The sequence below is a fragment of the Vipera berus genome (genome assembly GCF_964194415.1).
Source record: "Vipera berus genome assembly, chromosome: 2".
Taxonomy (NCBI): domain Eukaryota; kingdom Metazoa; phylum Chordata; class Lepidosauria; order Squamata; family Viperidae; genus Vipera; species Vipera berus.
In genome coordinates, this window is record NC_138203.1 from 134449730 (window position 1) to 134472856 (window position 23127).

The following is a 23127-nucleotide window of genomic DNA, read 5'->3' on the forward strand; positions in this document are numbered from 1 at the left end:
ATTGCCTTGAATATGCAGAGGTTATCCCTGTTTCACCCACTGGAGACAGTTTGGGGGTATATAATGGCTGGCATTGGATTACATCCCCTCTCCTGGTGTGGTATATTTGGAGCCAGCAGAAAGTTGGCATGGTAGTAGACTGTTCTACAGTCACTTGACTTTAAATGTCAGCATTTCAAAAATAAAATGTGCAATCCTTCCTAGGGTAGATTAAGGCATATGAGTAACTTGTAAGCCGATGCAGCAAGAAACTACAATCACTCCAGGATGAAGAAGGAAGGAGACATAGCAAAGAGGTTTTCTTTCTTTCTAATCTGAAGAAGAATACAAGTGCATTCTACAGAGATCCCATTTGATACATTGATCTTGTGTGTCATCGGTCCTTATTAAAAAGTCATTAGGAAACTCAGATTGTAACAATAATTAGTTTTTGTACTTAGGATCCCAAGCATTCCTTATATGTTCATTTGGTACATTAGAATGGAATTGTGATTGTAACAAAGTTGGAACCTGCACTCATTCTTAGAGAAAGATCTTTCTTCCTTCTCTATTAGTCACCCTGATAGAAGGCAACTTTTTAAAATAGCCATTTAAAAGAATAGAAGCCCATGAATGAACTACTGGCCTACCTTTAAGTGGTTTCTGAAGAAAAAGTTGCAGGCTAGAAGATTCTCAAGAGAATATCAGGCTACTACTTTTTGACTATTTGTAAGCTACAGGCCTCAAGTTGGTGTCTTTACCTTGTTCTGGCTGCTTCATATCACAAATTGGAAAATATTTGATCTAAGGTCATGTATATTCATAAGTAACTATGTTTTTTGCCCACCAAGGAGCACTGTTCCATCTTTCTGCTCCTTAGCCTTATTTACTCTTGCAAAATTCATTGTACATTTTCAGGGCATCCAGATCTGAACTATCTGCTCAAACCATCACTTCTCTGTTACTATGCTAATTTTGCTTACTCCCCCTTTCCCCTGAGTTATAATTCCTTTAGTCTGCCCCAGCGGACAATCTCAGACAATCTTCTTGGTAAGCAAAGCATTCAGCTAGCACAATTTTGGTACTGGGTTGTGGGGGGGTGGGGTGGTACCTTTTAAATAACTAAATAAAAGTATTCAGTTCCATCCTAGCTCTGGGTGTTTTAAATATAAAACAATGTAATATAATATATAAAATAATACAAAACCAAAAATAAGAAAAGGTACACATCTGGCAATATAATGCAAACTTTACCAGACCAACCATCCCAGAAGGAGTCTTTAACTCACTTTAATCCAAAGCCTGAATGAAGAATCAGATTTTAAGGTTTGTTTAAATAAGATTGGGGTAGGGGCCATCTGAAGTTGTGTGGGAACATTCTCTAAATCAGTGCTGCAACAGAGTCCCATCAGATGCTACTGTTTAACTGATGAGATGAAAGCATGCCAATTCTGACCAATGGTGTAAGACAGCTAAAAACTATATAACAGAGATATCCCTCAGTTAACAAGGCACTATGCCTTAAGTGATAATTAGTGTATCATAACTTGAATAGGTCTGGAAGCCTACTGGGAATTAATGCAGCTCACAGAGCAGGAATGTTATGTGGATGCACTGCCTGTGCAGCTGTGTGTGAACAAGTTCTAGCTTCCAAGTGGTCTTCAATAACAGCCCCAGATACAGCACATTGCAATAGTCTACATACTGTACAACTTGATCAGTGCAGAGAATCTACAAGTATGGATGCAGATGACACATTAAGTGATTTTTTGTGAAGGCTTTCCTGCCCACAGCTGCTATCTGCTCCTTGAGCAGGAACTATAAGTCCAAGAACTTTCCCAAATTGTGCACCAGGGCCAAAGAAGAAAGTATAGTCCTATTCAGAGCTACAGATGGAAAATTTCTACTCTGGGCTTCTTCTGTGATTTAATAGGAAATGAAGATCCCGTTGAAATGAAAGCATAACCCTTTAAAAAAAATCAGTGCTTCCAGGAATCTTTTGTTTCTGCAGCTCAATTTTGGGAGAAGTATGGGGAAACCTTGCAGATCCCAGAATGATTAATGTATTGGTGTTTATTTATTTGTATCCTACCTTTACTATTTTTACAAGTAGCTCAATTCAGCAAATGTATCCAACACACCTTCCCTCTACTTTCCCCATGACAACAACCCTGTGAGGCAGATTGGACTGAGAGAGTGATTGACTGGCTCAAAGTTAATGCAAAAACGTAACTCCACGTATGATTTGCAGGTATAAATGCCACATCTGTTCCTTCTTTCCCCTTTCCGAATAGGTATGAATGCTGCTGTGCGAGCAGTAGTTCGAGTGGGGATATACACTGGTGCCAAAGTATATTTTGTTCATGAGGTGAGTAGATGGGATGGTTCTCTCGATGACGTCTTGGTTAGCTTTGTTAAGCACTGCAGTTGGAGCAAAGAAGGGGCATTGCTGGCTTTGGCATCTTGGCGTTTAACATTCCTGCTAGCTAGCCTGACCTGCATAAGGGAGTATGGCAGCAATATCTCTCACCCCTGAATTTTGGCTTAATCTACTCAAACAATAGGGGATAGTGGGGCAATCCTGAGGTTGGCCGTACCATTTTAGCCTATCAAGAGGGATAGGAATGCCAGTTTTTTTTCCTATGTACAGAAATTTTGTTTAAGCACAATAAGCCCTTTCAAAAAACCCTTGTCTTCTCCCAATATTTTTCAAATAACATGGGTAATCTGCATGTATGCCAAGAGTATTCCGACACAAATATACATCTATTCATAGACAGGGGAAAAGGTTATAACTTATCTCTTCTAAAAGATGTGTAATTTTCTGTACCTGCATGGAGGTTTTATATAGGGTGATCTTCATTTTGAAATGGCACTCGTATTTTTCTTCTTCCTCGTACCATGTAGGCCAACCCATATACTTCTAAATCCAAACTATTAAAAATAATCTCTTCTGTCCCAATATTTCTGTCTCTACATTGGTAATTGCAGTATTTCAGCATTTTGACATGGGAATGGTCCAGATGAGAATTTAATTGTAACCTTTGCGTTTTCATGGGGAGAACATTCAAGCAATGTAATAATCTATCTTTTATTTTCTGGTCATTTCTCTGTTTTTTTGGTGTGAAAAGTCCGAGGAAAGATGGAAGAATGTCACTCTATTTTGCTCGGTGACCTTAGAAGCTCTTGAATTTGCAAAAGGGAACACTGACTTTTTTTATGCTTTAGTTTTCGGAACCGAGGGCCACAGGAATGTAGTTTGGTGGGGCCATATAACAAGAGAGAATGGGGCATAAATGGAGAGTGTGGCAGATGATGAAACATGCATGATGCATATCATGCAAATTCTTTGATTTGCATAATTGCATTGGGACACATAATTGCAGCATTTATATGGTGACAGTGTGTGTGCACACGCAGGTGTGTGGATTTTGCTTCACTAGGTTTGCTGTGGACCCCTGCTGAAGCATGGTTGGAATTGTTACATTTAAAAAATATTTTAGGGTAATGAGAAGTGATTCAGAAGCTTTACATCTCATATTTTACCCCCCAAATCCCCCAAAAATTCTACTGCCATTATTTAATAGATTGCAGTGAAATTTTGGTACTGCTATCCTGGGGGATCTGGAGGCCACAGTTATGGAACTATAGATGGGTTATTTGTGTTATATTCTGGAAAACTCCCCACTTTGGGGTCTTTTAAGGACACTGTAGAATTCGTGCCTTTCTTGTGTTTGGCTTAACACTGAGCACATTTGAAGACTATATCAAATTGCCATGTCCATATTGGTGAAACGATGCTCTTGGCTTATGTTGTCCTAATTCCTGCACTAATGGTTACTGGAAAACAGAATAGAAAGGGACAACGTGAATAGCGTACTGTAGTGTTGGTTATGCCAAACCCGTTAACAATAATGCCAAGAACTCAGATTCAAAATGCCTCTTGTTCCGTTGCTTCTTGTTCAATGTTCTCAGTTGCTAAAGAACCTGGAACCATTCCAGAAATTCCACATCTTGGCCAAATCTGGTGCTGCCTTGTACCGTATTTAAAAGACATTTTATCTTGAGCATTCCCCCTTATGCAATTAAGTTATATGTATCTCTCAGTCCTTTGAGGTAGGTCAAGAAAAACGCTTGGCTGGGATAGCAGAAATGCTCTTTATGGTGTTAAGATATAGTAACAAAATCTTGAAAGCTTGTCCAGGTTTCTCTCCTCCCATCTTCTACTAAATAGCATCAAGACAAGTTTATTTTCAGTTTTTTTCTCATGATAATCTCTTTTATAGGTCATCCTTAATGTCTTGTTCATTCCTCCCCTATTCCCAAGGTCAGCTCTGCCTTCCTTTACAGTATCTCACTTTATCTAGTCCTTTTTCCATAATCTATTTTGCCTTTTGTTCCAGGGTTACCAAGGGCTTGTGGATGGTGGTGATAACATTAAGGAAGCAACATGGGAAAGTGTATCTATGATGCTGCAGCTGGTGAGTCAGTTTGCCTTGATTTTTCAGTCTTCCAGACTCATGTTTCAAATGGCAAGGAGCTGTCATCCCCATCATAAGTGATGTTCAAGCTAAGATTTCAAAAAAGGCCTTTGAAGCTCAAATGAAATGAAGCTATAAAATAGTTTTTTATGTCTTCCAGATATTTAGAACTATAACTCCCAAAATACCCATTGGCTATGTTCACTGGAGTATTTGAGAGTTGTAGTTCCAGGAGATCCAAGGGCATAGTCTCTGACAGCACTGGAAAACAAAGTATATTTGCATGGTTCTACTCCATTATGTTTCCTAATTTTATTCTGAATCTGCCCTTGCAATTTCTACTTATTCCTTCTTAGTGTTTGTGCTATTTTAGTGAGTTATCAGCATCAGGAGGAACAAAGAGTAGCAAGAGACACCATGCTAATGAACTTACACACTAATTGTATGGATACAGTCAACAAGTGAGTTTATTTCCAAGTGAATTTGAGATCCAGTTTCAATTGGTTGTGGTTTGAAGGTAAAAGTTTATTACACTGCCCATCAAAAAAGGTACAAAGAAGATTAGGGTTAGGGTTAAGGGATGCAGTGGCTCAGTGGGTTAGGACGCTGAGCTTGTCGATCAGATGGTCGGCAGTTTGGCGGGTTGAATCCCAAGTGCCGTGTAACAGAGTGAGCACCTGTTAGCAGTTCGAAAGCACGTAAAAATGCAAGTAGAAAAATAGGGACCACTACGGTGGGAAGGTAATAGCGTTCCGCTTTGGCGTCTTTGGCCACATGACCACGGAGACGTCCTCGAACAAGCACTGGCTCTTCGGCTTTGAAACGGAGATGAGCACCGGCCCCTAGTTGGAAATGACTAGCACGCATGTGCAGAGGAACCTTTACCTTTACTTTTAGGGTTAATATGGATGTACCATATGACACAAGTGTATCGAAATATCAACTTCCTCTAGGCATGGAGGGAGCATTTTGGTTACCGGGCTAAACCTCAACAAGAAAGCCAGATAGTGATTTTTCAACTAAATGCAACAGTCCAGATTTCCCTGTCTGAGGGTTCTTTATGTGTATTGCTTCAGCCCTGATAATCCCAACCAGCCTGACTATAAGCTTGGAAGCTATGGAGATTTTAGTATATAACTAAATAATTTGATTGTCAGAATAAACTACTGCAAAGTCCAACAATTAAACTAAGGAAAGAAAAAGACCATCTATTAATTATAAAAGGAATCACAGAGACCAGTGACTATTAAGATATTCAAAATATAGATAAGCTCCCAGATCCTATACGCTTTGCAGGTGTGCATCTGCTAAAAACCAATTCACATTTTAAAATATTCATATATTTCAAGTCCCCTACTTCTTTTGAAACTCTAATTTATCTGCAAGACTTGAATATGTACAACCTCCTTATGGTGGGAGCCGATGTTTGTCAAATTACTTAGTGGCTTAAACTGTTTTACTTTAGCTGCTAAAATTCTTTATAATTATTTCAACACAGTCTGGAAAATCCAACTCCTAAAGGATATATGGCATTGTAGTTTTTCAAGCCAGTTGTTGCTAACGATGAAGCTCGAAAGAGCTGAAGCTGAAATAAAAAACACGCTCTACATGTAGATAAGGAAGCCTCTGTCCAACTCTGTGTTGGAGATTAGTAGAAAGCTGATCAGCCAGGGCAGCAAATACCTGTTTGACCTTACATGATTAAGTCCCTGTAGAGCTTTCTCCCAGTTTGTTTTAACATTCTACCCCTTACAGCAGGGGTGTCAAACTCAATTTCATTGAGGGCCGCATCAGCATTGCGGTTGCCCTCAGGGGGCCGGGTGGGCGTGGCCTGCTGGGTGGGCGTGGCTAGAGTGCGTATGGCCTACTGGGTGGGCATGGCCAGCTCTACATTGTTCGCATCAAGGGTGCCTATGGGGGCCTGGGCAGGAGTGGGACAGATCTGAGGGTCTCTGGCAGAAGGAGGGTCTCTGGGCCAGGGCCAAGGCAGTGGGGGCCGTTCCCTCACTGTTTCCAGGATGGCTTCGCCGGCCACATGAAAGCACTTCGCGGGCCGGATCCGGCCCCCAGGCCTTGTGTTTGACATGTCTGCCTTACAGTGATAAAGAGAAAGTACAGTAATATGCAATATAATATCATTTGAGCAATTGTGCCCATGTGATTCTAACCTATCCATTTCTACCTTACCTTCTGATAAATTTATGAATTTTAATCTTATAATTTCATATTCAATAAACTTAATCGAACAGAAGAGAATTAGATCTACCTCTTATAAAGGGATCGGTGCCTTGTGATCATTAGAACATCGTGACCTTTGCTTTGGTTGGGATTGCTGGCCAGGTCATGTATCTTAAATGTAATGATACCATCTCAGCTGGGGTCACAATGAATGTCTTGAAGCCCAAAATAACTTGTAATTGGAGATAACCTTTGCCTGCAGCCATACTTGCATTGGTGGGGAGGAAAGGTTGTTTGGATTTAATAAACAAGAATTGGAGAGGATTCTGTTCCCGTTAAGTGTCTCGGTGACTATCCAGACCCTGTACTGTGGCTGGAGAAGCAGAAGATAAATTTGTCCACAGATCATTTAGGCAATGATATTTACAAGCATTCCTGTGCACTCTTGGACACTGCTCCACCATTTGCAATGAAGATTTTAGTGATTATGAAGATGCTTTAATCAGGACAATATAATTGATTTATAAACAAGAGAAGTGTAGCATTTGATACAGAGTGAAGATAAGCCTTATTTTTTTCATTTCCTTAAAAGTATGAATTGCAAATTAAGGTAATCTTATTATGAATTTTGTAAGCTCTTGGTTTGGTTTACACTTAACACCACGCCATCATTATCATCTTCATTATCATTACCACTATTATTATTATTATATTGCTATTGTGGGGTCCTTGGTGCTCTCTGAGCTTGGTTATTTCCTTGCAGACATTTCATTACCCAACTAACATTATCAGTGCTAGAAGGGAGTAGGGTTTGCTCTCTATTTATAAGCAAATAGCTTGCACTATCAGTGCTCCCTTCTAGTATTGATGCTGTTACTTATTGGATAATGAACGTCTGCAAGAAAACAACCTAGCTCAGAGAGCACCAAGGTCCCTACAGTTCAACCCTGAGCTACAAATACTCTCTTCTATTGGTAATATTATTGGTTTTTTAATTTTATTATACTATTGTAATATAGAGTTTGTAAGATGTTGGTTTGGTTTATACTTAACACCAAGACGTATTATTATTAAAATTATTTCAACTTTAGTGAGGTGTTAGAGATTAGCATTATATTTGTATTAGACCATTATGGATTATTTAACAACTATGGTTGGAAGAAAAAACCTGGATAGGTGTGAACTATACAAAAAAAAATCTCCCTGTTCTTGGAAAACCTTGGAATTCAATTTTTGGTAGGATGGGATAGGATTGAGAGAAAGCTGGGTGATATTGTAGAGAGTAAGGAAAATGGCTTTAGTTGAGATATAAGGAACCGTTGCCTAGGCATCAGGAACTGAAACAGTTTTAAGCAAAAATAATAAAATATCATTTGAAAGTGTTTTAGACAGACCTCTTCCTAATTCATGGAACAATAAGAAGGAGGAAGAGGTACAGCACAATCAGACCTTCAAGATTGTGTTGTTATAGCCAATCTCAATAAAAAATGGTGTTAAGTCCTCCTACGTTGGTCTATGTAGTGGGACTGACAGATATACCTGACGTTTCTTAGTACAATGGGGAAGACAAATGAGTTCCTTGTATTGAGTTTCTGTTAGCTTTCTGGAGAGACATCCAATAGTGTTCATATGCCTCCAAACCAAAGATCTCAAGAAAATAAATAGAAATACATACAAATATTTTCCAGTAAATGTGAGGGACTTCCATGTTGCCTCCAAGCTCATCCTTCTTCTTGTCTTCTTTCAGGGGGGCACAGTAATCGGAAGTGCTAGGTGCATGGACTTCCGCAAGCGGGAAGGACGCCTGAAAGCTGCTTGCAACCTGGTAAAGAAAGGAATAACCAACCTATGTGTGATTGGTGGCGATGGAAGTTTGACTGGAGCAGACACTTTCCGAGCAGAATGGAACAATTTGCTACAGGAGCTGGTTAAGACAGGTACCACAGTTGTGCAAAGGCAAGTTAAGAAGTGAGGTCAAAATTAAATACAGGCCAGATTCAAAAATGTGACCTATCTTTTGCAATTGGATCTTTTTTTCCCCCTTGCTTGATCCACTTAGTTGCAAAATTGAACATCACTGCCTTTGCCTCGCTGATTCACAAGTCCTCTTTAAATCATGTTGACGCTGTCACTTCCACTCTCTAATGGGAAGATAAAAGTTTACTAACCAGTCTGATGTCTGGGTCAAGAGATGGGCAGTGGCTAGAACCAGAGTCTCAGTAAGGCAGATTAGGAATATCCCCAAGTTTCCCTGCCCTGATTGTGAATATTAAAACTTAGCAGAGATGCAGATTCCAAATGCAAAATGTAACAGAGTTCACATAGCAATCTCTTAGGAACAATTTAAGCCAAATGTCTCTTTTCCTGGAGTTACACTGTGTTTCCAACACATTTCGCAGGCACCCTTATGGACTCTGAATCACATTTTGCTCTACAAACCCACATTTCTGGACATTTCTGCATCTCTGAAGTGTTCCCACTAGAGCCACAGTTTGTGTGCTGTGTTATACAGTAGTCCAAAAATATGTGATTTACTGCAATTCTGAGACAGCTAAAAGCGTCTTTCCATATCTTTATAGTTTTGCTTGTTCGTCTAAGCTAGATTTTTCTTTTGTTTTCTGGCAACTCTTAGTGTAAAAGGACCAGGCTAAAATGCTGCCTTTCTAAGACCTGGCCTCCAAAGGTTTCTCATTTTCTTTTTCCTCAAATGAAGAACGAATTGCAACAGTGACATTATTAGAATCTTTGCTGATATTAACTGGTTCTCCATTCTCGTTAAGGGGCCATCACAGTAGAAGAAGCCAAGAAGTCCAGCCACCTGAACATTGTTGGGATGGTTGGTTCCATTGACAATGACTTTTGTGGGACTGACATGACCATCGGTACAGATTCTGCCCTCCACAGGATAATGGAGATAGTGGATGCCATCACCACCACTGCCCAAAGGTAAAGCCCGTGGGTATTATATTCCACCATTTTGTAATATTCCTCAAGAAACATGACAGTACGGTATTTGGGCAGGAATTAAGTATGAAAAGAGGGGAGGGGAAACAGAATTAAATCAACCATGAGAAACAGAAACTTCTTCCTCTTTGCTATGCAAGGGAAAAAATAAACAAGGCCAGAAAGGAAAAAACATGCAGAAAATAATATTAATCTCTAACAGTCCTGTAATAGGCTGAACATACACATGCCAACTTGACTGACAAATAGTCTATTATAGAGTGACAAGCAGTCACAAAGAATGGGCTTGTCCAAAAACATAGCATTCCAGAAATATATATAAACCATTATTTTCTATCTCATATGTATGTCTACTTCTGGATATGAACTTATTGGTTATTAGAAAGGGAAATGCTATATTGCGTCATAGTAAAATTTGAAAAAGTTGTGTCCGAATGAAATTTCAAGTAGGATATGTACAACAGTTGGAGTATTTCAGGATGAAAAATAGGTGTGAGAATGACACAAATAAATTTCCATGATATTAAATATGCATTGAAATGTGCAGAAATCCATTCAGTTTCATTCTTTCCTTCTCAGGTTTTACAGTTCATGCACACATCTTCCAGGCTCACAATACATTGCTCCAGTTCCCAGACATGACAGGTCACTGATTTTTAGGCAGGGTTATGAGTGACATCTAACAGATGTTATACACCAGGGGTCTTCAAACTTGGCCCTTTTATGACTTGTGGACTTCAACTCCCAGAATTCCTCAGCCAGGCATGCTGAGTCATAAAAGGGCCAAGTTTGAAGACCCCTGTTATACACCCTGACATATATGGGAAGGGGGAAGGGGGGGAGGGAGGAAGGCTCATTAAAGTCTGCCATTCCTTCTACTGTTTCTGTCTTATTCTTTTCTTATTTGACAAGATTTTCTAACCCTTTTTATTATTTTATTCACTTTCCTTGGTCAATATTCTCATTCTCAGACTGCTGTACCAATAAAGATCTGTATTCCAACATATTAAAACAAAGAAAACTTTCAGAATAAGAAACAGCACATTAGGTCAAGAATCAGTCAAAAGTGTGCGAATCACAGAAGTTGAATTTTCTTTTTAACTTTCTGCAGAAACGACCTAGTTCTATTCCTGCTTTGAGCTTTATGAATGTATGAATACTTGCAAGTAAATGTGTTTTATGGACACTGTCAGTATTTTTACTTTGGTTTTGTCTTACAGCCACCAGAGAACATTTGTGCTGGAAGTGATGGGACGACACTGTGGGTAGGAAACTGTTTTGTTATACTGGGATTGGTTTAATGTGGGAAAAATTACCCTAAAACTATTAAATCATAATTACTAATATATGAGTAATGGTTGTGAGAATGGTCTAGTCCTCTTGCTCCTACCTCCCTGGGTTCTAGTATTAATTCCTTCAGCTTGGCATGAGAAGGTAATTGGAATATCTTCTTTCAGTTTCAGATTAGGGGGTCACCAAAGTGTAAATGTGATTAAGCTTGACTACAGTTATTACAGTCAAGGCAGTTTTATAAATTATAATTTTGAGATCAGGGTTTTTCCACTGATTATAGTTAAAGTTAATCACAATTTTTCTGGATGAAAACTTCAATTTATTAAAAATAGAATTGAAATTTTGTTGCTTGTGGAGACCATTGAAAGAATAGGTCATTGGGTATTGAAAGCAGAAAGCTGTCAGTTTTCTCTAGAGGATAAGAAGTACTATATTTTTTGCCAAGTCTTGCTTTAGTGTGCAGTTCAAGAGTGGATAACTTGTTTTCCAGATATTATTAAATAAACCTGAGCATCCCTCTGTCAACTCTACCACGAAGTTGGCTGCAGCCATTTTGCTCGTTCTAGGTTGCCACAAGAATGGGAGAGGGTGTGGAGGATTTTTACTAGTCTAAAACATTTTACTGTCCCATGGGAACCAAGGTCATTTCTATCTGTTAGATATGAGGGCATGAGCATTTAGTTAGAAAGCCCGCCAAGCTTTTCTATTGGGGAACGTAGCTGATTGAATAGCATTGGGGTGGAAATTCCAACTTTTTAATATTGTTTCTCTTTGAAGGGGATTTCAGACTTGGTTTCACTTTTGACCCTGCTGATACTATGTAGCCAATAAACATGTTCTTTGAGGAAATTTCAAGCCTCGGAGTTCTGATTTGCTTGGTCTTGTCTATTAGAACCTTGACACCCTCAACATTGGTTTTTCTAAATGTCTATGAACGTTTTTACTACTGACCTTTCTAACTACAGCTGCTAAGAACAGCACCCCAGCAATATCTGAGAGACCACAGATAATCCAGCTTTTTTTTGAGACAGCACCTTCCTATCTTGGAGTTTTCAGGCATTGTGCTAGTAAAGTCTTGCACCAGGGTGGTAACAGGTCACATTCCATTTTTTCATTCCTCTCCTAGTTATTTAGCCCTTATTACAGCGTTGGCAAGTGGTGCAGACTGGGTTTTCATTCCAGAATCCCCACCAGAAGATGGCTGGGAGGAACACTTGTGCAGAAGGCTAACTGAGGTAAACAAAATACGAAGTATCCAAATTTGAAAACTTGTGACTAATATCCAAAGCTTCCTTGGAAACAGCAGTGAAATTTGCTTCTTAGTAAATAAAGGCATGCCTCAGAGATATTGTGGATCCGGTTTCAGACCACTGCAGCAAAGCAAATATCGCAACAAAGTGAGTCGAACAATTTTTATATAGATAAACACAATGTAAGAGTAACCTGTGCCCCTACTAGTCAGGCGGACATAATGATCACTTTCTATCACAGTCACTGAGGCATCAAAGGGAATTCCCAGGATGGCTCTTCCCTGTCTTTCTCTCAACAAGGTCTTCTACAGGTTGATAGATCCCATTTCTCAAAACCCAAGACTGAATCCCATTTTAAAATTGATCTGTTTTCCTTCCTTTTCTTGCAGACAAGAACTCGAGGCTCAAGACTGAACATCATTATTGTGGCTGAAGGAGCCATCGATAGACATGGCAAAGCCATCACATCTGAAGACATTAAGGCTGTGAGTGACTCAGGGCTGTTTGTAGTTGACCCATTCATTGCCTAGCACTGTAGGGGAGCCAAAGTAAAGCTTTGTGGGAAGTCATCTGTGTGAAATCTTATGCTTTGGGGCAGTTAAAAGATCCAGTTCAGACCAACGGGCAAATTAAGAAGTGAAATTTTAATTAGTTTCTGCTGTTATAAGATGCGCTTAAAGGGTGTAAGATCTAGTATTTGAGTGCTTCCTCCTCAATTCCAAAATTCTTAGCAAACCAGGAAAGGTTTCATGCTTGTTTTTCTCTCCCTTTCCTCCATGTTTCCCAGCTGGGGAATTCATTGCACGTGAAATATAGTTGGATACCTATTGACTAAGTCATTGGGGTTTCCAAATGTTAAGGAACTGTAGATACATTTCATGGAAGTTGCTACAAATTGGTTCCAATGGAAGTACTAGTCACTGAAGAACAGTCAGTTATACCTCCCCTGCTTTTCCCAATAAATAGAAGTCTGGGCATAATATAGAATTTGCAGAAGAATAAAAGAAGAATGATGTTTAAGAAGAAAACACAGCTTCCATGTAGCTTCCCACCTTGCCATAGCTGTACGTGCATTCACACAAAAATCAGGCATTATTTCCTTATTTCTTTCCCCCTGAATGCAGATGCTCCCCATAGTCCAACAGGCGCTTAAAGCAACTCTCCTGAACACATGCAACTGCATGCAGCCTGTCCAAAAGACTTTAAAATCTTGAGAACTAGAAATATGATTTGAGGGGAAGAAAGTTGAGATCCGCATAATTCTGGAGGCTGCATTCCACTGTAATTGGAATTGCATGTAATTGTAGAATTTTGTCAAATGCGTCAATTATTGTATTTCTGTTCCTTCTGCAGCTGGTTGTGAAACACCTGGGTTTTGATACAAGAGTCACTATCCTAGGACATGTGCAGCGTGGTGGGACTCCCTCTGCCTTTGATCGTGTTCTGGTAAAAAAACCAAACCCTTCTGTTCTAGAGGTGTTTTCCCGATCCTGTATTTAACTTCATTAAGTTTTGGAACACAAAGCAGGCATTTAAGCTTCTTAATCCTTTCGACTCTTGCACTCATAGGCTGCTAAATTTCTGGCATAAATTTTCAGGAGATGAGCAAATGAGCATTTTCAAAAATAGGAAAGTTTCTTGCAGCATCTCATTCAATCATTCAGACTGTAAACAGTGGGGCTAAAAAAGAGGAAGGATCTGTGTTCTTTCTAGGACAGTGACGGCAAACCTTTTGGGTTCAGCATGTCAAAAATTCAGAAAAAAACCTAACTTGACTCAGTTGGTGTGTCATCACCACCACAGCCCCCGAAGAAAAAAGAAACAATTCTCTATCTCCCCTCCAACCCATCTAGATCACCCTGACCAGTGGCATTCAGTAGCAGTGCTGAGGTTGGGCCTGAAGTAGAGGCCCACGCCTTGACTTCAGTCCTAGCCCCACTGCCTCCACTCAAAAAGGCCACCTCACGCCATACCCCAAGACAGGTGAACCTTGGGGAATGGCACAATTGTCCCCATGGCCCAGCATTCCCCAGTATCTGCTACACCGACGCGTGTTTTCTTTCTGTTGTCAAGTCGCTGCAGCCTTACCTGAGGCTGCCCCGGGTCACACAAAGTTTTCATTCTTGAAGCAGCTTTGGAGAACGCTCTTCGGTGGCCATGTGCAGCTTCCAATACCCGCATGAAAACCTAACTTGTTCTCAGGCAATTTTTGGAGGCTTGGGAGGCCATGTAAGATCATGGCTTTCTCTCACAACTTCCAGAGGGTCCAGAGGCCCTGTTCTTGCATAGCCTCCTCAGCCTCCAAAAATCACACAAGAATGGGACGTTTTCTTTAATAGTTGTTGAGTGTTGATGAATGCTGGCCGTCACCCACAATGACATGGCGTGTCACCTTTAACACACATGTCATAGGTTCACCATCACTGTTCTAAGAAAAGCTAAACTGTGTTGTTTTATTTCAGTAATGTTAAGACTTCATCAACCTGATGAAGTAGGTGCTAATCACCAAACGGCCTTTTAATAACAGGTTTTTCCTCAACAGGATTGGAGAAAAAGTATAGCTACTTAGGAGGTTTTAGTGCCTCCCCCTTTAAAAAATGTTATCAAAATTATATGTTCTGACTAATTCTTGATCATTTGGTATAGGCAGCAGTTCTTCATAGTTACTGAAAAAACTGCCTGGGTATGTTCAGAGGCTCAGTCTTACTTATAACTTTATATTTCATGCTTGAATTTGGCACTGAACATGAATTCAGCTGTATCTTCCTAAAATGTAATTAATTAAACAAAAAAAAAATACTTCAGCTTCTTGGGGCAAAGAGCTGTGAGGTTGATTTCATTTCCTCCTTTTCCGGGGTGTGAAAACAATCTCAGTTTGGAAAGTGCAGGGCTATAGGATATAATTAAATACAGTATGGTATTTAAGTAATCTTATTTTCCATACTACCATTGAAGCTGCAGGCTTGGGGGATTCTAGCAAAAGACAACCATGATCCTACTCCTTAAATAATGTACCAAATTAGGGGAGGATAAACAGAACTGCAGCAACATGAGTCCCTTACAGGCTTGGTATGAAAGAATAGGCTATCTGCTTGAGGAACCACAGTGACTTAATTAAGTAAAGGAAAATATTGGAATAAGCAGCCTTTCCTGAGGCTGTTCCATCACCTAGATGTGGCTACAGGCCATTATAGGATAACCTGGGATGAAATTCTGGGAGAAATCCCAATTTCCTTAATATATTTTTTAAAGAACCTCATTTTTTTTAATCTCACAGGGAAGCAGAATGGGTGTGGAAGCCGTTATGGCTTTGATGGAAGGAACTCCAGATACCCCCGCATGTGTTGTCAGCCTGTCTGGTAATCAAGCCATCCGCCTCCCTCTCATGGAGTGTGTTCAAGTGGTAAGCTTTCTCTCCCATCTCACTAATCCGTGGGAGATTATTTTATCTTCCTTCATATATGAGTAGGTTCTGTTGTTTTAACATACCCTTTCTCTTTCCAGTTTCTCCAAAAACGGTACCTTCTAGTGTGCTTGGAAGAAAGACCTAGGCTATCGTGTAGTAAAACTGCTCAACAACTTCCATAATCAGCAGAATCTTTACCAGTCTTCAAAAAGCCTGATTAAAGAAAGCTAGAAAAAATTGTTTGCAGAAAAGCATCATCGGCATTATTACCTTGTAGTGGAAGAGCAACAAAACAAGATTTAATATTATCTGTTATTTTATTTATTTATTTATTTATTTATGGGATTTGTATGCCGCCCTATCTCCCAAAGGACTCAGGGCGGCTAACAACGATAAAAACACAAAATACAAACATTAAAAGGTATTAAATCAAATTATCCCATAAATAGTCCAATTAAAAACACAATAAAACAAAATTAAGAAAACCTCCCTTCCATCAGTCCAGGTGGGCCTGTTGAAATTTTGCCCTTTGACCACATGTAATTTTCAAATATAGGTAATCCTTGATTAATGACCATTCATTCAGGGACCATTTATGAAGGTGCTGAACTATGACTGGTCACTGAAGTTGCATCCCAGCGGTCACATGACTGTGATTGAAGTATTCGGCAACTAGCCTCCACTTACAGTAGTTGCCGGGTCCCATGGTCACATAATCACTATTTGCAACCTACCTTGCTGGCTTCCCACAAGCAAAATCAACGGGGAAGTTGGTAGGGGAGGTTGCAAGTCATTCCGGCAAGGTGCTTGCATTTCCCCCCACTTTGCAGCTGTGCTGCCTCACTGACCATCCTTCCCTTCGAATGTATTTGCACCCTTCCCTGCCCGGCAGCAGCAGCATCTGTCTGCCTGCTGACCTGCTTATCAAGTACTTGGGACTTCGTGTTATTGACTTTGCTTGTGGGAAGCTGGCAGGAAGTTGAAAGGAAGTCCTCATTTAATGACCCGTGAACCTCACTAACAACAACAATAGGAGCGCTGGGATTGCTGTCTCCAAGTGGTGTGGTATGGTCATGTGATGTCGCTCTTTACAATCACATTGCTTAGTGATGAAAATTCTGGCCCCAATTACCATCATTAAGTGAGGACTATCTGCAGTTATGCCACCAAGCCAAGATGGCCCATCTCCCTCTAAAAAAATAAACATTATCCTCTCCCCAACTTCTTGTTTGAGTAAATGATGGAATATTTTACAGGCAATGGGCAAGCTCTGTGGGTATGAATCAGGTAACCATTTCCACTTCTTTCAACAGACCAAAGATGTCACAACAGCAATGACTGAAGGACGATTCGATGATGCTCTCAAACTCAGAGGAAGGTGAGGCTTAGTTTGAAGAGAAAGATAGGAAGGTGGAGAAACCAAAAGATGGTAAGGAGAAAGGGGACAACAAGGAGGAAGAAACAGGAAGGGTGGCTCAATTTATTTTAGATTTGGTCCTGCCATTCTTTGACATGTCGTGTCAGAAAGATTATCCTAAAGCAGTGCTACTGTCACAAGATATCTGAAGCACTTTCTATATTTATATTTTTTATATTTTTATATTTATATTTCAGATTAACCGTGAAGAGTAAAATTTCAAGCCCCCACCACCCTGAGTTCCTGGTGGCTGCATGGACACATCTCTGTAGTTTCATTTGGTGTCCACCAGGATTTACTGTTGCCTTTTCAGGGATATCTTTCAATCTTTCAGTGTAGCGTTGGTCCCCTGACCAAGACTGAGTCAGGACCACCCTGTTTGCTTTATGAAATTAGCTATGTTTGGCTACAAGCCATTCCCAATCCTTTTTTCATTATTTGCTACTGTTCCCATGAAGTTAGGGCATAGCTATCCAAGAGGGGATTGTGTGGGAATGGGAGACAACAATGAGCACTTTTATCATTCTTTCAAATGTTCAGAATTCTTCTTTCAGCTGCAAACCTCATAGCTGAGAAAACATCCATCCTAATTCTCTTGTTGCCCACAGGAGTTTTATGAATAACTGGAATGTGTACAAGATTTTGGCTCACGTGCATCCACCCTCAGCCAAGGTAATGGGTTGGGATGGGAGGAGAATGCATAACAGGGGGAAAAAAACTACTGCTCAATGGCAGAACCCAAAATTGGCATGCTAGAGGCGGAAGTTAGAAAGATTGGGTACCAGATGATGTATAAGTCTTTTCTCTGCCTGAGAATCTGGAGAACTGCTCCTAGCGAGAGAAAACAAATAATAACAATAGCAGTAGCACTTAGACTTATATACTGCTTCACATTGCTTTACAGCCCTCCCTAAGAGTCAGCCTATTGCCCCTAACAATCTGGGTCCTCATTTTACTGACCTCGGAAGGATGGAAGGCTGAGTCAACCATGAGCCAGTCAGCATCAAAGTCTAGGCTGTGGGCAGAATTAACCTGCAATACTGCATTCTAAGCACTGCACCCCCATGGCTCATAATATGATCTAGAATAAAGCTGGGGTTCTAGAAAAAGGGGTTTCATATTTCCTTTTGGAGTATGAAATGTCCTGTTTAGAATGGCTGAATATGCCCCCATTTACTTGGTGTTTGGGTGGAAGAGAGAAATGGAGAGATAGACCCCTCTCTCCTTCCACTAAGTATTCTTCCTGTTTGACAAACAGAATGATGTATCATACTAGGAGGGAACATAGGTATTTGCTGCTCCCCTCTGCGAGCTTGGACAACTGCAGCCATTCCAAACTGATGACGCTAAAATTTGATCCTAAACTGAGCAGCCTGGCTGGGTATATATGGCCTCTGGGTTGTTTCCTACAAAGGAATCCAAGAGAAACACAACTTTGAAGGCAGGTAGGATGTATGTATATGTTGGAAACCATTTCTGACTTTAGCTTGATCCTTTTCTTTCTTCCAGAGTGGCTACAATTTGGCAGTGATGAACGTAGGTGCACCAGCCGCAGGCATGAATGCAGCAGTGAGGTCCACCGTCAGAATTGGCTTGATCCATGGACATAAGATGCTGGCTGTGCATGATGGGTTTGAGGGCCTTGCTGAAGGAAAGGTAATTCATTTAATCTGTCCGTCCATTTCTCTTAGAATGGGGTGGACCACCTGTGAGCCACGTGTGATTTCAGGTCTTTGCTTTACAGCCCCAAACCAGTCCCCAGTGGGTATTCTGAATTCTGCAGCAGGCCACTTTTCAGCATCACCATTTCTAATTATGTTTTTCCCAAAAATAAGAGTAAAAAAACCACATATTTATAGTTTTAAAACGTCCCAACCCCTTCCAAAGCAACAAAAATGGGACATTTCACCTTAGGCACAAATAAGCTAAAAATCAGTTTCCATCAAAAAGCCATGGAAGTATGTTCTTTTCTTAAAGCATTCCTTTTTTTAAAATATATTTTTGTTAAAGGAAAAATTTACATAAAATTTAACAATTATAGAAACAAGAAAAGTAGAAAAAAAGGAATATGAAAAAATAAAAGAAAAACTAACAAAAGAAAAGGAAAAAGATATCTAAAGAAATGCTACTAATCTTTTTGTAGTAGTTAGAAGCACGTAATTACCATTTCATCATGAATAGGTACCTTCTTCCCATAAACTAACCTTTTTAATCAATAAATTCCAAAATCACCAATTGATATTTCTCATTTTCAGCAAAAATTCCACAAGGGTTTCCAGTCTTTAATTGTTGTTTATAAATTATTGTTCCGCCCTCAATCAGAATTGTCACTCTAGCCATTTATGCAAGGTTTGACATCTTCACAATCCATTCCTTCATTATGGATTTTTTTGTATTCCTTATTAGTGCATATAATAGCCTCACTGCAGTTACCATATATAAAATTAATAGTCCATGAGCCTTTTTTAGCTGACTGTCCACAAATCCTACTAGGAAAAATTGTAATTTCACCTTAATATTATTTTTTTAAATATTTTTTTAAATATCACCATTTGTATTGTATTTATGTCCCATATGTTTTTGCTTTTTCACAAGTTCATCATGCATCTTGAATCATTACTTCTTCTGTATAACAATGTGTGGTTAATGAGCAGAAGATCGCAACAACTGTGTTGCTGAGCTAAGAAATTCTTCCCCACCCTGTTTTCTTTTTTCAGATTGAAGAAATAGGATGGGCAGGAGTTGGTGGTTGGACTGGAAAAGGTGGATCAAACCTTGGAACAAAAAGGTATTATGAGGGGACAGAGGCTTCAGAATAAATAAACATACTTAAAAATAAATCAACATTATGAAATGCTTTCTTCTGATATAACTTGCACATATTGCTGAAAGGCCCAAATTTAAAATAGAATCAAAAGAGAGGCAATGTGATAAGATAAGGAGTGTGGGGTACCTCAGGTGGGAGAGGAAAGCCCAGCACAAGGTTCGTACAAGTGTCTCTCCTCTCAGAGGCTGAAAATCCTGTGTGAATTTGGGCAGGGAGGATTTTCAGCTCCTGAGAAGAACTTCCCAGCACCTCCCCTATTCTGAAGCACCAATGCTTCTTATCTGGGACTCTCTCCACTTAACGACCCCTAAGATCCCTTAACAGCCACACCCAGGAGCGCCAGGATTTGGGTCATTGGACAAAACAGTCACATGACATCTCACTTATTGACCGCTTTGTTTAACAACCAAGATTCCAGCCCAGTTGTGGCAAGGACTATCATCACTCGGAATAACTGAAATGCTCTAAACACATCGTATGCAGAGTCAGATTGGTCAGTTCTCAGATGGGGGTGACTAAGAACTGGGAGCTTCCGGGTTAATGGAGTACTTTCTGGAACTTTCCATGAGTGAATTAAAGGGACTGTGTGCAGCAGGACTATTGGTATTTTTTATTGATTTTGTCTGTTTGATCACAGGACTCTACCCAAGAAACACTTTGAGGCAATCAGTAACACCATTGCCAGTTTTAACATCCACGGGCTGGTTATCATTGGTGGTTTTGAGGTAGGTCTGTGGAGGGCTTAGCCGTTAGATCAACTCACTGATCATACGTAGGATCCACAGGAAGACATAGCTAAGTGAGATCATACTGCACAGATAAGTTTCCTCAGGCAAAATGTGTTTCACTGATGGTTGGAATAAAGCCCCTTCTGTCTGACGTCTGCATCTCAAGCCAGCTGAACAAAGGAGAACATGTTCAGAGTTTATTTTGGTGCAAATGTGATTCTAGGGCAGAATGATAATGGGAGTGATGTTCCTTTGTTGTCAACAGAGAAGGAAAGGGAGGAGCAGGAAGCTGCAAGAGGCTGATGCTTATAATCTTGGGGTTTGAGTGCAGCATCTGAACAAGTTGGATTCCCGGCTGGATTATACAGTAGTGGCCAAAATTGTGGAAACCTTTTGGGAAAAGTGTATTTTTGAGCTTTGATGGCTAATAACACCACTTTTTTTTTTTGAGTAGTACCATAAAATTATAAATCAATGGTCATTTGTCGGTGTGTTATGTGATGGCTATCAAGTTGGTTGGGGTTTTTTGTGTCCTTTCATTTAGTGAGCTTGTAAAACATAATAAAATTAAAGTAATGGTGCAAAGAGTTGACTGGTCACCCAGAAAGCGATGTAAAATAGTATTATTAAGTGAACAAGGCTACAGTTATAAAGAAATTAGAAGAAAAATGGGTGGAAACTTAACCAAAGGTGGCATTTCTAACTGTGCACTTTTCCCACAAGGTTTCCACAATTTCAGCCACTACCACAGAAGTGAATTCCTCCTCCTCTTTCCCCTCTTTGGTAGGCTTTTACTGGCAGTCTGGAAATAATTGAAGGCCGGTGCAAATATGAAGAGCTCTGCATCCCCATCTGTGTGATTCCTGCGACCGTTTCTAACAATGTTCCTGGTTCTGACTTCAGCATCGGTGCAGATACTGCCCTCAACACCATAACAGCAGTAAGTGGTTGGTTAGCATCCCAGTTCCAGTTCAGGAAAATTCACCAAGGGCAGAATCTTAAGTTTGCGTTTCTGAAGTGAGGAATAGGTTCGCAGTAGCCACAATTATTTCCTGCGCACAGGAGCTGGAATAGATTCTGAAGAAAGCAAAAGACCTGACAGTTCAAAAGACATTAATATTATTTTGTTTATTTTGAGTTTTTAATCATAGAGGACATAGGTTTAGGATTTACCATCTGCAAGTTTTAAATAGGCTGTCAGAATTTGCAAATAACAATAAACCTATATGCCGCTTCACAGTGCTTTACAGTCCTCTCTAAGCTGTTTACAGAGTCAGCCTATTGCCCCCAGTAATCTGGGTCCTCATTTTACCTACCTCGGAAGGATGGAAGGCTGAGTCAACCTTGAGCTGGTTAGGATCAAACTGCTGGCAGTGGGCAGAGTTAGCCTGCTATATTGCATTCTAACCCCTGCACCACCAGGATTGTTAATACTTTTGAAAGAAAGCTGTTCCTAAATCTGGAGAGTACTAAATCTAGTAATCCTAGGCCAAACTAAATGATCAATAAACAATGAACAAAGTCTTAGGCAATTTCATGCAATTAAAATTAATGAGGGGGTATTGCTCAGTGGCAGTGTGGTAGTTTTGCACACAGAGCCCCACTTAGGTCAGTTGGAAAGTTGTTCCTTAGACAGTGCAGGCACTGATTCCTGTCACAATATATATAAGAAAGATTTTCTGTGTTATATATTTCTACCTTGCACTTGTCTAGATACCCCCACCCCCATTCTCTCTCTTTTTATATCCCCATCCTTCAATATGATCATTGCACGTTTAAATGAACTTGACTTTTGAAATACAAACAAAGACTGTGGAGTCTTAGTGAAGCTTGGTTGTTTGCTTACAAATGTTTCATCACCCAACTAGGTAACATCATCAGTGCTAATAGGGAATGGAGTTTTCTCCCTTTTTTATAATAGCTAACTCTCTTCAGATGGCTCCAAAACAATATTTTTCCAGCTGACATTCAAAGCTTTCCATTTTTGCCTGGTTTGTTTCATTCGTAGACTTGTGACCGCATCAAACAGTCTGCAGCTGGCACCAAGCGGCGGGTTTTCATCATTGAAACCATGGGAGGCTATTGTGGCTACCTGGCTACTATGGCAGGCTTAGCAGCTGGAGCAGATGCTGCCTACATTTATGAAGATCCTTTCACCATCCATGACTTGGAGGTGAACGTCTTTTGCAGAGGCAAATGTTTGCTCTATAACCGCATTACTGGCCCTAGGAGAATTGCATGTGTTGATATAATCTAGAGGGGAAGAGCTGGACCCAGTATTTGGACAAATGAGTTCTATTGCATCTTAGAAGAGCCCTGAATTTCTTGGTAGAGCTGGGAAAAATACCAGTTAGAAACTAGAGGGAATGCATGCTATCAGAAACATACTGCTACAGGAGAAGGATTATCTTTTTCGTTGCTGCTATGATTATTTTACTAGGCTAATATGGCACCCCTGCCATGTCTGACTCTTAAGTGGCTTATACATTTTCACAACAATAATACAAATGAAAATACAGCGATAATTTCCCACTGTAAAGGAACAGCCCTACCTCATAAATTTAATCATCCCCTCCCCCCAGGAGGTGTATGAACAACCCTTCA

The 23127-nt window shown here is 40.1% G+C and overlaps 1 protein-coding gene across 2 annotated transcripts in view; it reads left to right on the forward strand.

Moving 5' to 3' along the window:
* Positions 1-23127, forward strand: part of PFKM (phosphofructokinase, muscle) — a 33106-nt gene that overhangs the window by 4452 nt on the left and 5527 nt on the right. For both annotated transcript variants that reach the window (XM_081315787.1, XM_081315788.1), the window contains exons 2-17: positions 2274-2347; positions 4383-4460; positions 8386-8575; positions 9419-9584; positions 10823-10867; positions 12022-12130; positions 12535-12630; positions 13499-13591; positions 15423-15548; positions 16865-16929; positions 17577-17640; positions 18478-18624; positions 19686-19756; positions 20433-20520; positions 21311-21463; positions 22532-22696. In XM_081315787.1, the coding sequence (XP_081171913.1) occupies positions 2274-2347; positions 4383-4460; positions 8386-8575; positions 9419-9584; positions 10823-10867; positions 12022-12130; positions 12535-12630; positions 13499-13591; positions 15423-15548; positions 16865-16929; positions 17577-17640; positions 18478-18624; positions 19686-19756; positions 20433-20520; positions 21311-21463; positions 22532-22696 (1730 nt within the window). The remainder of the gene's footprint in view (positions 1-2273; positions 2348-4382; positions 4461-8385; positions 8576-9418; positions 9585-10822; positions 10868-12021; positions 12131-12534; positions 12631-13498; positions 13592-15422; positions 15549-16864; positions 16930-17576; positions 17641-18477; positions 18625-19685; positions 19757-20432; positions 20521-21310; positions 21464-22531; positions 22697-23127) is intronic.